We start from the raw sequence: 17,436 nt of genomic DNA on the forward strand, positions 1-17,436 counted from the left end.
TCCCCCGCAAAAGGAGGACAGATTGGCTAATTCTGAAGTTTGGACCTGTTTTTTTGATCATCTGTCAAGTTCACAATGTTGTAGAACGTTTGAAAGCCAGCGAAATAAATTGTTAGAGCCACAAGCCTCAGTATGTCTAGGGATTTATGGTTTTGACTGCCCTTTTTTTTTTTTTTTTTTTAATTAGAATGCTTTACAAAAAGAGAATCGGGGAAGGTCTAACTGGAGAAAAAAATATATAAGCATGAAGAATCAAAGAAGATACAGGGTTAGGCAGCTTGTGCACAATTTTAAAAGTTGTATTTTGAAAGTCACCTAATAGAAATCAGCAGAATTACCTTGTTAGATGCAGTGATGTACAGCAGTGAATCCTTTCAGCGTTTCATTCTTAAGGCTTCTTAAATTGCGTCAGGCAGAAGGACGAAGTATTCTGTACACTGATTTGACCTTGTTAAAATGCGGCATATCCTTACTTACTTTTCCATCCAGAGCACAGAGTAGTGTTACTCAGTCACCAGGCCAAATGAACCTAAAGCTCCCTCTACTGTTGTAGTTTGTGTTTGTAAAGATGACTGTGTTAGATTGCAGTTAATCTAAAACAAAAACATATTTCATAGTAGAAAAAGAAACATCTGCTTGTACAATAGCTGGTAAGGTGTCTGCATCGCAGACAGAAGGAAATGAAGTGCAGAACGTGAATCAGAGTTTTTGGGCTATTAACGTGCTGAAGTAATATCTTCATTTGTTATCTCTTTGATAATCATACAGTGTTACCGAGAACCTCACATAGTATGTTAATAGTATATACAAATGATCAACTGTTGAACAATTTCTGTGGTAGTATACATCTCAACTGTAAGATTTTACCAAAGCAAGTTTTGATTTTGGTGTTTCAATTCGAGCATATTATAAAGAAATAGCATCACACTAATCCATTCATTTCTTCAGTGAGGTTTTATCTTGAGTATAAAGCACTGATTCTTGCTTTGAAGTAGTCTACATAAATTATTGGTTTTCTTAATAGACGCTTTTAGAAACATCCATATTATAATAAATTTAGTCTTTAAAGCAACTCACCAAAGACTGTATAAATTCAAGTTTAACGATAATTGTGAAAAAACTCTATCTGTACTATTTCTTAGTGATTGAATACAAGGCTGTAGGGGGCTATCTAAACTACCTCCATTTAAGTGGCAGAGTATATTGTCTCACGTGAGGTGCAGTACTCGCACGACTGTATTGCACATGTACCGGGTATAACCTAGTGCCATCTTTGTTACCCCAAAGGCAAGTGTTGCTTTGAAATCTAGTTTAGTCAGTCTTTTGTAATGATGCTTTAGGCATTTTCTAGTGAATGTGAACATCTGTGTAGTCAGCAGCCTTGTAAGAGGGAAAGTCTTTTCAGGAAAAAGTATCAAATGTGAATATTGAGAACAGCTATAACATCAATGCTTAATTTATGTTGCAGGAGAAAGTGGATGCTCTCAGAGCAATATCAGCCACTCAGCTGTACAGGAGGGGACAGTCAGTGTACACAGTCCAAAGAAATCGGGCAAGATTACTCCAAAATTTCACAATCATATGGTTCACCGTGTCTGGAAGGAATGCATTCTCAACAGGTCACAGTCCAAGTAAGGCAGCAGTTCTGATGGTTTTGTTTATTAATAAACACATAATATATATTTAAAATTGTAATAGTTTTGCCTTAGGTAGTGTTATTCTTCACAGAATTCTTTTGCCACTAATCAAAGCTAATGATGGAGAACAGCATTATCAAAGAAAATTTGTTACTGTGTTCAGCTGAAAACTGCTAACACTTAACATTGTATTTGCAGTTGTGTATCTTAATTGTGACAGTCTTTGAGGTTACAAATCTGTATATAATATGTGCCTTCAGCTAGATGCTTTCAGATTGATTAATTGCAGTTTCTAGCTCCAGTTGTAGTTACTAGACTGAAAGTCAGGTGACTGAAGAACAAATAGTATATATTTGATATTTAGAACTCTAAAGGTAATATTTGTAAAGCATTACATTACATGTGTTGGACTGAAGTTCCAGTCGACAAGGATATGGTAAATTCATGCAGTTAGGCCTTTGTTGTGGTTTAACCCCAGCCAGCAACTAAGCACCACGCAGCCGCTCGCTCACTCCGCGCACCCAGTGGGATGGGGGAGAGAACCAAAAAAAACCCTCGTGGGTTGAGATAAAGACAGTTTAACAGGACAGAAAGGAAGAAAAATAATGATAATAATAATACAATAATAATACTAAAAGAATTAGACTATACAAAACAAGTGTTGCACAATGCAGTTGCTCACCACTCGCTGACCGATGCCCAGTTAGTTCCCGAGCAGCAATCCACCCCTCCTGGCCAACTCCCCCCAGTTTATATACTGGGCATGACGTCATATGGTATGGAATATTCCTTTGGCCAGTTTGGGTCAGCTGTCCTGGCTGTGTCCCCTCCCAACTTCTTGTGCCCCTCCAGCCTTCTTGCTGGCTGGGCATGAGAAGCTGAAAAATCCTTGACTTAGTATAAACACTACTTGGCAACAACTGAAAACATCAGTGTGTTATCAACATTATTCTCCTGCTAAATCCAAAACGTCACACTGTACTGGTTACTAGGAAGAAAATTACCTCTATTGCAGCCGAAACCAAGACAGCCTTTGTTACTGGAATTTTAAAGTATATTCACGGCATGGTGTGCCCTTAAATCTTTATTTTTCTCTATTTCCATGTGATTTCCTCATTGCATATGTCAGAAGAATTTTCAGATTCAGTTTAAATTGCTTGCCCCTTGCTTCTTGTGCTCAGCTCCACACAGAGCTATCTGATGTAGAGCTGGTACCATCCTCCCACATAAATTAAACTATTAGTTTTAAGGAGTAGTAGAGGGAACTACTGTTAAATACAGAATTCTATTTCAAAGGTGAAGTAGAAGGAAGTAGTTTATTTGAGGGGAACATATGTGAATTTATGTATATGCATTTTTAAAATTTTACTTTACAAAAGATGATAACTACTAAAAAAATTTTATCTTCTTCAGGAGGAATCAAATTACAACTGCAAATTTGGAAGAGGAAGTTCCTAACAATACTGTTTCTTGGGATTTTGTGGATCCAGTCCAAAGAGTCAGTTGTTCTTGTTCCAGGTGAGCTTTGAAGAGAGTAAGCATTTATCATATTGGAAGAGCTCTGTTTAATTCAGATAGAGGTACACTTACAGAAGGGAGTTACGTTTTAGCTGAGAGAAGAGGAAACTCTAATATCAAAACTGTGATCATCACTCATATTCAGTTGATTAATATGCATCTCGTATCATTGTCACTTGCAGTAGTCAACTTGAGTGGAAAAAAGATCCTAGACTAGAGAATGGGGGCTAGAATCACTCAAACATTTCTAGTTCATAATGAACACATCCTTCAGGCTTTTCAGAGATGTGAGCTTTAAAGTTTGGAGTGGTAAGACTGATGATGAAGAAAGGCAGAAGCTGCCTAAGTTTCAGAGCATCCTGATTGAGGGATAGTGCTACTGTCCCTGTTTGGAGGAAGAGGAAAAATATCCCTAAGAATCAGTTTACTCCATGTACCTCTAGTCAATCTGCCATGACTCATCGGACACCAAAAAACACCCGAGAGAATATAAAACCTTTGCAGCATGGTCATCCACTGTCAAGTGATCAAAAAGAAATCACAGCTCACTTACACAAACACTTTAAGAGTTTATTAAATTATCTGTCATCTTTGATGAATGCTTAACGTTTCAGTACTGCTCAGTCAGGAAAGGCAAACCAGCACCACCAATTCTGCTTAACCATTCTTAAAATTGTCAGAGAGATGTTACAGGGCTAGAAAAAAAACAGTTTCCAGTGAAATAGTCTTGTGAAACTGCTTCTACTGGAATTTTTAATTCCTAAGGTCACCATCTACTTATAAGATTGGTAAAGATGTTTTTATGACCTAAAGAAGTTATTCCTTAAGTATGCACAGATGTAAATGTCATTCATATGATCAAACAGAAATGCTGATCATGCTATGCTAACCCCTTTGGTGGTTTTTTTTTTCCTTTCCTGTCTCATTCCCTCTCATCCCCCCTGCCCCTGCCTAACTGCAATAAGGGTCTGTGTCAAAATAATAGTCAACACAACAGTCAGTGATGTGGCTGAAATGATTCTCTGCTTTTTGTCTGTTTGACGCATAGCTGTTTTTCTTGTTTCTTCTTTATTTTTCTTTTAACAGCGAGGCAAACTCAAGAATAATGCTGTTGTTAATAATAGTAAAGTTAATATATTGTCTAACCAAATCTTTAAACGTGTTACCTGCCACAGCAGTCTCTGCAGACCTTGCTGTATAGATTTGGCTGTACGGAGAAATTTAGGAATGTAGGGTTCTCGCAATCTCCGAAGGGTTGTTGATTAGAAATTTCCATTGCCCAAAATTGCATGAAGCAAGATTGTGTCCTTGTACCTTTTATGTTTGACTTCTCATGAAGCCAGTTCTTGTGTATTTGGAAGAAGAGATGAAGGGATGCAGAGGAACTGTGCATCATATGGAGGGCAGAGTGTTCAACCCGGAGACTCTGTGCTGTATCCAAAGTGAAAGTGTTGCTCTTCTGCAGCCTTGCTCTTTACCCCTGATTATATGTTGCTTGTATGTATATACTCAAGAATGCGGAACAGAAATGTTTTGTCAGGATGCCAAGTGTTTCCTATGGAAAACTGAGGTCCAGCTTCGCCTGGAAAGCATGGGGAATCAATAGTGGACAATGGAAACCTGATTCTATGGATAGATTTAGCTGCATTTGCAATTTCACATTGTCTCTTAATGCCTCCAGTGATAACTACATCATGCTAGAGTTAGTAAACACAGCAATTGGGAAATAAAAACATTATCCTTAAAGTGAAGGCAGTACCTGATTTCAAACAGCAATAAAAATTGTCTGTATAGCTGCAGAAACTGGACAGCTACTGTCGTATAGATATTGTTTCAGTCATTACTGTGCCCATTCTATGTATTGTATAAATGAGAGTATAAATGTCAAGATATGATCTTAAATATGGAGTCTTAAAGGGTTGTCTGGTACTCGGCATCAAATTCAATCTTGTATAGATCCAGCTTTGTGTGTTGAAGAACAGAATGTCTAAAATAATTTTCTGCAGTCAGTTAAAATACGGTGAATGATGGAGAATTAAGTCAATGAAATGTTACAAGAACATGCTTAAGGCAAATCTTCAGTTACTAGGGCATTAGCTCCACATTATGGGTGATTGCAGCTAAAGACCATCTGCTGCAGCAGAGAATTTGCAACATGTCCTGATAACAGCAAAGCCCACAAAGAAAGCCAGGACAATACCAGACAACGTGAATGGTTACACGAAAAAGGTGTAGCAAGTACAAGAAGTTGTATTTGTACGATTTGGCAGCTGCTGTGTACTATAAAACTTGGATATTTTCATAGCTAAATCAGAAAAACAGAACTGGTTTTCTTCAATCTAGTAGTCCACTTTACTTGCAGTAATGTGGTTTATCTTTCTGAGTAATAAGCATATGATATGCTTTGAAATATTTGGTTGCAGTCCTAGATATTGTTGTTTATAAACAAAAATAAGGATGGAGTGATTTATTTTGAAATGGTATTTAACTTTAAACAGGTATAAATATTAAGCACAATACGTCTTTCAATTTCTGCTTAGCTTAAAAAAACCCAAACAAACAACTAAACAAAAAACCCCAAACAACAAAAAAGGCCGATAAAAATACGGACAGAGTTAGATGTCCCTGTTGTAACATCCTTGGGGACCATCAGCTATATAATGAAAATACTGTTTAGCAGTACCTGAAATATGAAATTCAGTCCTGTGCTTCCCAGTCGCAAAGATACTGGATACAAACTGAAAAAAGCCATGTTAAAATATGAAGCCAGTAATAACTTTGTATGTTACTGCATTTTTTGTTTAGAATATTTTAAAATATTTATTCATGCTTTTTTCATTAGTTGGTAGGGTTTTTTTTCTCCCCCCCCCCCCCCCCCCCCCTTTTTTTTTGTGGGGTGTTTGTTTTGTTTTGTTTTTGGACTAGAGTTGTACTTATTTTTTCTTACCTGATATGGAGGAGGAAACTGCCCTGAAAGCATCCCGCCGTGTGTTGTGTCTGTGAACATAGCTAAAACAACTCCGATCTGTATCTTTTGTAACAGATGCTCAAGACTGTGCAAAAGTGGTGGTGTAGTTCCACAGCAGTCATTTTATTTGAAAGGCTATCTTTCTTTAGGGTAATGAAAACAACAGTAGCTTGGATTTTTTTGTTATGTTACCTTCCATCTGAGCAGTACTAAGCTTTTATAAGCATTAAATCTTTCCTTTGAATGCTATTTTCTGGAGATAGTCATTTTCCATTTTATAGGTCAGAGAAACTGCAGCTGAGTTGGCTTGAACGACCTGGTCCAGATCATGTGACCATTCCAGAATCTGTTAAAAGATCAGGAATAGACACAAGATTTCTCAGTGCTGTTCTTTGGGTTTGGTTTTGTTTCCCATTAGATCAGACAACCGTATAAACCATGCAGTGACTTGTTTCTGCCTCTGCTTTCAGGCACAAGGTTTTCAAACAGCGTTGTGCTGCTGGCTCCAGCCGTCCCCCAACGATAAATCAGCCAGGATTCAGCGTGGGAACATCATCATCTTCATCATTGCCACCTCCCGCCTCTTCAAAGCACAAAACAACAGAGAGACAGGAAAAAGGAGATAAACTGCAAAAAAGGCCTATGATGCCGTTTCACCATCGGCCCTCTGTGACTGAAGAGCTATGCATGGAGCAGGACACATCAGGGCAGAAACTGGGATTAGCAGGAATGGAGCCCTCTTTAGAAGTCCCTAATTCCAGAAAATACGAGAAGCCGCTATCTATACCTGCTAGAAATCCAAGCAAGCAAATTAATATGAATCCTATGGATTCACCCCATTCCCCTACTTCCCCTCTGCCTCCCACACTTAGCCCCCAGCCAAGAGGTCAGGAAGCAGAGAATCTGGACCCACCTTCCGTACCTGTAAACCCAGCACTCTATGGCAGTGGGCTGGAGCTTCAGCCGTTGCCCAGCTTAGATGATAGGACAGTCCTTGTTGGACAGAGGTTACCTCTGATGGCAGAGGTCAGTGAGACAGCATTATACTGTGGGATAATTCAGAACAATGAGTCACTAGATATGTGGAGGACCTATAGTGTCCCATCAAGTGACGATCCAGAGTTCAGGCCGCCAGACCTTCCGTGTGAGAGATACGATGCCAAGATGGAAATAAACTCGGACAGCACTGCACTAAAAAGGTAAGAGTGCAAATTGATCTGAGTGGTGGTTTTATTAAATCTAGAAGCATGACCAAAATCTGTTCTCAGTTGAAACTGAAACAAGTAGAAGGCGTCACTGTAACATCAAAGATCATGTATGCTGGAGATAACGTTAAATACTTAAATAGAAATGTGCTATTGTAGTATGCCTTATTTTTTCATATCTGACTTTGGACATTGTAAGAACTGATAAATCTTTTTGTAACCTATATCACAGTAATTTGAGCAAATGTAAGAGTTTTATTAAGCTTATGTATTTGATCATTTAAAAACAGAAAATCTGTGTTTAGCTATGCAACCTTCCAGCTACATAAATGCTTGGTTTTGAGTGAAATTCTGTTTATGGCACTGTAGAGGCAATTCAGTGTGGTTTGTCCAGTTGTGTGGGTTTAAAATTGCACTGCACCACGCTTTCTGTGAGTAGTAGCTGATACTATATTATGGAAGAATACTGCTTTTTTGTAAACCCACTGTCGAATCTTTGAAATTGATAGAAGCTTTACTATTAACTTCAGTCTCTGTAGGATTGAAACTCAAAGCCCTAACAGTCTCTTTGGTCTGTACACAGAAAAGAGCAAACGCTAATCTCTCGTAAATGTTACCTTAGAAAAACTATGGTTAACGTATAGTGTCTTCCTCAGTGAAGAACATGAACTACCTAAATTTTAAGGAATTTTTAGCTGTCTCTTTCTTTTTTTAATTTTTTTAAACATGGATTTTCTTTTATGCAAAGTTATTTATTTACTTATTTTTAACTTTAGCATGAGAGTTTGAATTAAATTTATGCCGGCGTAAAAATTATTTTTTCTAGGTTTGCTAGGCTGAAAAGGTTATGTGTACTTCAAAGTGTTTTGATTTACATAGTGACAAGATTAATTCTTTCTTCATTGTCCCAAAGTAGTTCTTAATACAGTAAGATGTTTAATACTAGATGTAGGCAAATGCATCCTTTATTTGAGGAAAAAAGCATATTTCTACTAGATCAAGGAGGATGGAGTGAGACATGGGCTGTATTTGTGTGTGACAGCTACAGATCTTAAGAGCTGTTATTTTTCTTTCCTGTAAAAGGTATGTTTGTTTTTTTTCATGATGGCTTTGTTTGCTTGTTTATTTTTACTTTCAGGCTCTTAGCACAACCTAATAAACGGTTTAAAATTTTGGAAGAGCAGAAACCAGTGCAGACACTGAACTATCTTGACCCCTTGCCTCTAATACAACAGCCTGGAGAAGGCTTGGGAGACGCTACTGATCCTTACACTTTTGAAGATGGTGATATAAAGTACAGCTTCACTGGCAATAAAAAATGCAAACTTGGGGCTGAGAAGGATCCTTTGAAAAAGAACAAGGTAACATGTAAATCCAGAGTCTTCATCATTAACATTCTTATTGGACTTACAGTACTGTAGCACAGTATTTGCTCTACAGCTCTCAGGAAGACAAAAGTCTGTTCCACAGATCAAAATCAGAGAGATTATGTATTTCTTTCCTGCACTGGCTCACAGGAAAAAACTTCATTTCGCTATGGTCTTTTTGAACTGGTATGTGCTGGCATCCCTCTGAACCTGTTTGTATATGAAAACACTGCTGTTGCAAGGACTACTTCCTGTTTGTATATATTCAGCTTGACCAGCAGCAGGTTCCAGATTTAAGCTAAGAAATAAAATATTTTGAGCCTTATAGTCACTTGTAGAGGTGAAAGAATTTGCTGGGCTTTCTCCCCCCGCGTCCCCGCTTGCTTCAGCTTGACATTATCACCTCACTGTAAAGCTCAGATCTCTCCAGCCCAAGTATATTTTTCTTCCCTTGGGCAAAATTAGTGTACCCTTCTGCTGAGAGGATTAGTGGCAGGGACACTTAGAGGTGTTCTTCCATATGTGAAAGAAAACAATTTGATCACCATTCTTTGGTCATCACCTGCCCTATATGCATGATACTTTTTATATATCTTACCCATTATGGAGCTGTTTCATTGTCTGGCTACTCGCTTATTTGTTCTTGTGCGGGTAGCCACCACGCTGAAAATTCTCGAAGATGTGCTTTCTGGAGAAATTGAGGTGGCTAATTTTCTGTACTGGCTATCAAAGTTAACTGCTGTATATGGAATCCTTTGTAAATCATACACAATGTTACTTCATGTTTTTCCTGATACGTAGATAAACAGCGGACAGCTGTGTTCTTTTCTCTTCTTGAATTTTTTTTTTTCTTCTCAAAGCATTTAATCCAGGAAAACAGTTGTTCTTACATAGCTTAAATTAATATCCATTAAAAACTCTTGGATTTTTTTGTATAGTCAGAAGATGGAGTTGGTACCAAGGAAATCCCCACAACAGGTCATTCTACACCAGTTCCTGATGGAAAAGATGCCATGTCTATTTTCAGTTCTGCTCCTAAGACTGGTGAGTAAAAGTTCTTTAATTCACTCTGCAAAGCAAAAATGTTCAAAGCTATGCAATAAAATCTGAAAGGAAAAATCACATACTGAACATTTTGCTGTAACGTGAGAGCTATGGACAGGTCCTGAGATGGAAAAAACTTGATTCTGCTTGTCCTTTTTATAATAACATAATTTTTTCTTTTTTTTTTCTTTTTTTTTTTTTTTTTTTTAAGAATATTAAAGTTGAGCAAGTAGCTACCTTCATTCTTTTCTGATTGACCTTCAGTGCTTGCTTAAAACTTGACTGGAAGGCTACTTCTAGGCTACATCATAGAAAAGGGGCCTCAGTGATTCTTGCTTATCCCTTGTTTAGAGTGAGAAGTAAAACTGAAAAAAGGTGATTTTGTGTTTATTAACTTTGCTCCCATTTTTCATGTGTTTTTCCTTTTCCTTTTGATAGATACCCGGCAAGACAATGCTGCAGGCCGAGTAGGCTCTGGTAGCCTCACACAGGTGACAGATCTGGCTCCATCACTTCATGATCTAGATAATATCTTTGATAATTCAGATGAAGATGAGCTTGGTGTAAGTCTTTGTAGGACTGAGTGTTCTGTAGACTTAAACCTTTTCCAAAAAAGAGGAGGAGGAGGAGGATGGAATTGTAGTGAGGAGTGATTATCCCTAATAGATAGGAGAGTTTCTAGGTAGGCAGGCTTGGATTTTAACTAGGAAGCATTGCTGGCAAAGAGAGGTGTCCTTTCAGGGAGATCCATTGAAGAGAGAAATCATCACTGTGTATAATTCAGGAATATTAGGAGATCATTTAGGTAGCATCAAAGCTTGTGTTGTCTGACAGTTTTTCAGTCATGAGGGGAACCTGTATACAACTAACTTGCTGACTCAGTCATTGCATAGACAGGCTACAAGAATACTTCCATAGGTAAAGCAATGTAGTTGCTTCATAAATGCATTACATCTAGTTTTGTGTCCTTAGCTTTTGTCAGTATTTCGTGTTTGTTTGAGAGTTACGGAAAAGATCCTGATTTTATTAACTGGTGATTTGTTCTTTTACCTTGTCTGAGAAGCTGCCCAAAGAAAAATAAATTCAACCTTACTGAATTTCAGTAATTCTCTGAAGCATGTTTATTTCTATTCCTACAAGCAGTTTATTTCAGTGCAAAGAGAAATAGTTGTTGAATATTAGGAAATACAAAAGGAAAAGCAGATGTACGTCAATTACCAGGAAGAAAATCAAGGCATATGGAAAGGCAAAGATTTGAATAACTACTATTTTTAAGCTTATTCTAATATAGCCATAATGATACAGAAGGTGATCCTAAACTGACTGATAGTAGGTAATAGCATTTAAAAGTCTAATGTCTGGTTCTTGGCAGTGCTTTTCAAGTACACCAGTTTATTTACCACTTCTCCCTGTTCTGTGGTTCCACACAAACTGCACTTAAGATGTCGCAGTTAATATGCAAATCTACTAGAGGACTCTTCTGTCAAAAAATTACTTTTTTCTGTGAAGTTGGCCTGGACAGACCTAATGTTCTTCCTGTCTTAAAAGTTGCACGTGTTGAGCTGTCCCCTGTGGTAGTCTGTTTATGGCATTCTTACTCTCAGTGTCGTATTTTCATTATTATCTTAGAGTAGTCCAAACATGGAAGTGAGTAGGGTAGTCACATTAATTTCAAGCTCAGTGCTTGCGATAACATTTTCAATATAATTTGTGTATATATAGATACATATGCTTATATGTATGTGTCTATATACGGGGGAGGTGTGTATAGACAGGCAAGTATTTCAGAGACTTTGTTTTGTTTTGTTTTAGTGTTGAAAGAGAGGAAAAAGAAATCCAGGCTCCTTGGAGGGAGCAGATGGGAGAGTAGAAAAGTACACTTTTTTTCTTTCTTGTGAAATCTCATTCAGAGAGTTTTCAGAATTTTTAATAGCTTATGAATTCTAATATTTTGTATATTTTTTAATATGATATGTGATTATTCTGCTTTTAGGCTGTATCACCAGCTCTTCGGTCATCAAAAATGCCTGCAGTAGGGTCTGAGGAACGCCCTGTAGGGAAGGATGGTAGAACAGCAGTACCTTACCCACCAAGTAAGTAGCAACAACTGATTACCACTTTGTTGACAGTTAAAAATCTCCTTACAGCTACCATAGTGCCTTTTTGTAGGAGGCTTATAATGTCACTTTTTCAGGACTAAGAGGTAGTGTGCTTATTTTGTTCTGTAATTACCAGATACCAATATTAAAAGAGGATAAGCAGATTTAATGAAAACAGTGGATGGTAATATAGACATACATTTTTAATGTGCCTACTGAGATTTGAGATGCTCTTCTTTTGACATTATTGTCTTAGATTGGAAGTATGGGAGGGATTTGTTACAAATTTCATTTAGAAGCTATCCCCTCTATTCTCAATTCAGTATTTAATCTCAGTTAGTCACTTACACCATTACCATATCCCTCTTTAAGTATAAATAATTCTTTTTAAAGAATTCAAAGAATTTAAAGCTGTGACTTAACAATTGGCCATTATGGTGCAACCTGTCTTGGAAGAAAATTCCATTCAGCATTCAACAAATTCAGACTAAAATCACCTTCAGGGTGATGCACTTCTAGATGTGGAAGTGCATGATTAAAATGGGATAACTAGGTTCTAACTGGAGACACATTGTAGAGCTTTTACAAATGGTTATGGTAGAAGTGATGCTTGTGCAGGCACTACACATGTACAAGGAAGCCTATAGGAGTGCAGGAAACCTAGAAATTAAATTTAGTATGCTGAAAATATATGAAACACAGATTAAAACAATAAGGCTTTTTTGCAAGGACTGTGCCAACAACTGTTGGGAATGATAACTTTTACTCTGAGATATATGGGCTTTCTTGCATTTCTTGCACCTGAAAGGAGGTTGTAGTGAGGTGGGTGTTGGTCTCTTTTCCCAAGTAACAGGTGATAGGACGAGAGGAAATGGCCTCAAATTGCACCAGGGGAGGTTTAGTTGCATATTGGGAAAAATTTCTTCACTGGAAGGGTTGTCAGGCATTGGAACAGGCTGCCCAGGGAAGTGGTTGAGTCACCACCCCGGGAACTATTTAAGAGACATGTAGACGCGGTGCTTAGGGACATGGCTTAGTGGTGGACTTGGCAGTGTTACGTTAACGGTTGGACGCGATGATCTTAAAGGTCTTTTCCAACCTAAATGATTCTGTGATTCTATTTATATAGGTGGCATTTCACTTGGGATGAAAGAGATTGTGTATGTGTGAGAGGAGGAAGGTGAGAATTTTTGGTATAGTACTAACCAATCACATTATGAATTACAAATTACTTAGTGGTGAGGAGGAAGAATTTTTGATTTTTGTGGCCGCTATAAGCAGAAATCAAATCTCTCTGCAAATCATTCTTTAATGCCTTCTCATTAACTTCAGCTGGTAATGAGAACAAATTGAGGAGAAGAAAAAAAAAGAACAGTCTGAAGGAGATGAGTCAGAGTTTTATGGACCCATAAAAGCTGTGCTGATTTACTCAAATGTCTGAAGCGTACAGAGATTGGATTTTGACAGGTTTAGATGATCCATAGCTTTTTAAAATATGCAAAGCTTTTTCAAGCATGACACACATGAAAATGAATAATGATAGTTAGCCTGTTGCTGTAGGGTTGGGGGATTTTTTGCAATTAAACTTTTTTATGAATCTGCACTGCAGAATTTTGCTAACTGGAGTGAGCTTGAGTGTGAGAAAATGATATACTATAGAGCTGTATGAAATAAGTTAAATAGATACACTCCACTTCTGTTTTGTAGCTGTCCCCTTGACACCAGCTGTTGAGGCATAACGGTATCTGCAGGGAACTGAAATGCCTTGTACATCATAATAAAGCCCTGCTGACCACATTTCATTTTAACCTTCCTTCCTGTCCCCCTTTCTCCAATTCCTAAGGCACACGTCTCTTGTTGAAAAACAGAGGCAGTAGCTAATCCAGCTGGCATCCTGAAGATGATATTTCATACTAGCGTTGGGTGGAAGATAGTTTTTTCCATTCTACTGAACCTGTTTTTGACATTAATTTATCCTGTATCAGGACAAGACTAAGGTCTTTTAAATTCAAAGACTGAGAAAGGAAGGGGAAAAAAAAAAAAAGAGAAGAACTGAGTGGGAATAATTCATAGCTCATTGTTTACTACTCCAGGCTGTGAAAGACTTTGGGTTCAGCTTTGACTGTTATTACCAACAGAACTCCATTTTGAGAGGACTTCACCTATTTGAGTTGTTTCACTTTGTCTAAAGAATTAAATAGACTGGCTGTCTCTGTGCACAAAAGAACGACATTCAGGTTTTGGCTCTGTTAAGGCAGAGCGGAGACACATCTTGAGGTTGCAGCATCCTACAAAAATGTACTGTTAGTGTATGTATTTGTATACTATATATAATTTTAATTCCATCACTTATTTCTGTGTTTTTCAATTAGTTTTTGAGAGTAGTACTATGTTTCACCAGTTTGGATTTCCACAACACAGTGTTTACCAGTCAGAAATCCATCTGTATTTATCCATCTGTATTTATTAATGAATTTTCCATAATCTTTAGGCTGCAAAAGTTATTGAATACAAGTATGTCCTTGTGTCCTATCAGCCTGGGTTGGCTGTATGTATAGGAGTGGAAATGGAATTGGGCATTTAGTGTGTCAGAAAAAATGTTTGAGAAGAGACACCTATGGGAATTTACCCTTCTCTAATTTGAGTATTTTAACAAGTCAATTCACCAGAGTGATGGTTATGTCCAGAGAATATCCGTCCTAATTCAAGTCAGGGAAAGATAGCATACGTTCTGAATTTTAAGCAAAATATAAATATGGAAGCTGGTAGTTGGAAGGAAAAAGAATGTAGCTGGGGAGAAAATACCAAACTTTATTCTGATTTTTGTTTGATTGCATTGCACTTTATAAAGCATTTCTTCTGTTGGGGTTTTTTGTTTGTTTGTTTCGCTTAAAGAAGAAAAATATATGATGGATGATTACATTCATTTACGGAGAAGTAATTTAGGGATTTTCCTGGCTTAATGTCTTGTGATGCAAAATTACAATTTTGTGGCTTCCTCTGACACTGGTCACTTTTGGATGCCTGGCCGTCTGATTCTTAAGCAAAATTGCCTATGTTTGTGTTAGCAACAGTAGCCTTGTCTTCTCCTCAGGAGTTATGTCGCTATGGACCAAATGAGACTACAATGACTGTATGTCAGTGGAAAAATGCAGCTAAGTGCATGCTAATTCCAAAAGCCTCCTGTTTTAGGGCTTGGTATCAGCTCTAAAAAAGGGAAGAAACTACTCTGTATCTCCTTAGTAACAGTTGCTGGGGTGAACATTGCATTAATGTCAATTAATCTCTTCTATTATGAAATTTTTTTGTTGTTGCTGTTTAAATTGTACATAGAATTTGTGTTTCTACCAGTTTGTTGTTTCTGCTGAACAATAAGCTTGCAAAGTATCCCTAGGAATTGTTGGAATTTATCCCTAGGAATTTTTGGAATTTATCCCTAGGAGTTAACTTTTCATCTAGATTTATACTGGTGTCAGAACTCTAGTAAGTTTGTAGAATCTTTGCTAGGTTGTAACTGAGGAAATAAGAGCTAGTATTGAGTCAGTCTCTTCTGTTTTATTGGATTTTCTTGAGAATTTGTATTTTAATGATTAACAGTGCGTTATTTCATCATATTTAGCTGTGGCAGATCTCCAAAGGATGTTCCCAACACCACCTTCTTTAGAACAACATCCTGCCTTCTCCCCGGTAATGAGTTATAAAGATGGAATAAGTTCAGAGACTGTGACTACCTTGGGAATGATGGAAAGTCCTATGGTGAACATGGTTCCAACACAGCTTTCTGAGTTTAAAATGGAGGTGGAAGATGGATTAGGTAGCCCTAAACCTGAAGAAATTAAGGTAACATGCCAAAGATGTGGTATTTTCATAATCTCATCTATGTATGTTTTGATTTTTTTATAAACAAGTCACATGTAGTGTGTGTAGCAGACTACTTTAACAAATGTGAACTGGATCCATATAAAGTACCTATCAGTCTTCAGTTGGAAAAAAAATTCTCTAGTAAAAGAGCTTTTTAATTGTTTCCCTGATTTTAACTATAGGTATTTTTCTTCTCGTAATTTTATGTTTGTAATGTTTTTGGGTGTTCTCAGGAAACAAACAATATTGTATGTGAAATGAGCCCTATGCCTAACAGAATGTACATATATGAAAAAGCATCATACTTGTGACTAAGTAGCTGTTAAATGATTTATTTCTTCAGATAATTTTTCTATAGCACCTTTTATGTATAGCCACTCCTTGCTGCCAGTCCCTGGGGATGCAGCTAGGATAAAATCATGCATGTAGAAAGGCTGCCTTTTTCTCTCTGAAATGTTGCCTTTTTTGGTTAGGGTTGAAAATCTCTGAGAAAGCCCAGGGGTTGAACTTGCTCTGTTTCTTCTTCAGCTGATGTTACTTCACAAGTTTTAAGGCCAGATGGGACCATTCTTATCTGACTTTCTGTATAACACAGGTCAGGTAATGTCACATAGTTACTCCTATATTGAGTCCTATAGTGTATCTGAGTAAAGAACTATTTTTAAATGGGGACTCTGCTGCTGGGTACTCGTACTCACCTCCCCGACTTTACATATCAAGATGTATCCATTTTTCCATAGCATCGCATAAAAGGACTTAACATAAGCACCCTAGTGTACATTGATTTGTATTTCATTGTTCCATCTTTAACACAGATTAAGAGGTAGGATAAAATCATTCTGCCTGCTTGTGTGTATTCTGCATTACTTAACTTTTTGGGCCAATTTTTGTCACTTTTGTCAGAAGTTATTGTTATCATATTTCCATGCATATAGCCTGAGGGGTTTTTTTTAATTTAAAAGTGCACATTTCCGTGTAGAAATACACATCACCTTGTTCTGCTGCAAGCTCATTTGTACGCAGGTAATAAAAAGGGAGATACACACTGTAACTCTGTCTTCCTGGTAGTCCCCGACCCTTGATTTTATAGCCTAATTCTTCTCCTTCAGGCCCACTCTGTCCCTAATCTGCCACAGCCTGTTCCTTCTATTTCAGCAGCCATTTCTCTTCCCAACACCACCTCCTTCCCTCTCATTTTGTGCTCCTGTGAATGTTGGAATTAGCTGAAGGATTATTTTTAAGCATCTGCATTGCTGAGAGCGCTATACATGGAAAGAAACAGCACTTGCAGTTGCATGGACAAGAAGTGGCTATATATCAATATGAGAATACTGATATATAAATTTATCTTAGTATAAATGATTTAGCTATGAATTAGTAAATTTTCCTGTGTGGCAGTAATAGTATACCTTAGGCAGACTGAAAGTAAAGCACAGGCAAGCCACAGGGTGACTTTCTCCTTAAGAGCATTCAGTTTTGTCCCTGTCCCTGGGGAGAAGTAAGACAGCTTGTTGTATTCAGGGATTATGTCTCCATATTATGATAAAGTATGTCTAGTCAGACCCAGGAGTTACCAGCTCACGGGGCTGCAAAGTAAGCTGACACCTGTGAAGGGGCTGAGCTGGTAGAGAGCTTTTACAAACAATTCTGTTGAGAAAAAGAGACTTTGCAAAAGTATAAGGGAGTTAGTTATCAGTGTGCCCCTCGTGAAGACAGTTTGCTGCCTGGAAAGCTAGG

At 37.6% G+C, this 17,436-nt stretch overlaps 1 protein-coding gene across 1 annotated transcript in view; it reads left to right on the forward strand.

Moving 5' to 3' along the window:
* The window catches only part of MED13L (mediator complex subunit 13L), a 202,739-nt gene that overhangs the window by 150,968 nt on the left and 34,335 nt on the right, over positions 1-17,436 (forward strand). The window contains exons 8-15 of the mRNA XM_050907030.1: positions 1,469-1,631; positions 3,051-3,155; positions 6,594-7,322; positions 8,467-8,689; positions 9,634-9,739; positions 10,178-10,302; positions 11,733-11,832; positions 15,458-15,678. Coding sequence (XP_050762987.1) covers positions 1,469-1,631; positions 3,051-3,155; positions 6,594-7,322; positions 8,467-8,689; positions 9,634-9,739; positions 10,178-10,302; positions 11,733-11,832; positions 15,458-15,678 — 1,772 coding nt within the window. The remainder of the gene's footprint in view (positions 1-1,468; positions 1,632-3,050; positions 3,156-6,593; positions 7,323-8,466; positions 8,690-9,633; positions 9,740-10,177; positions 10,303-11,732; positions 11,833-15,457; positions 15,679-17,436) is intronic.

The sequence above is a fragment of the Gymnogyps californianus genome, chromosome 16 (genome assembly GCF_018139145.2).
Source record: "Gymnogyps californianus isolate 813 chromosome 16, ASM1813914v2, whole genome shotgun sequence".
NCBI lineage: Eukaryota > Metazoa > Chordata > Aves > Accipitriformes > Cathartidae > Gymnogyps > Gymnogyps californianus.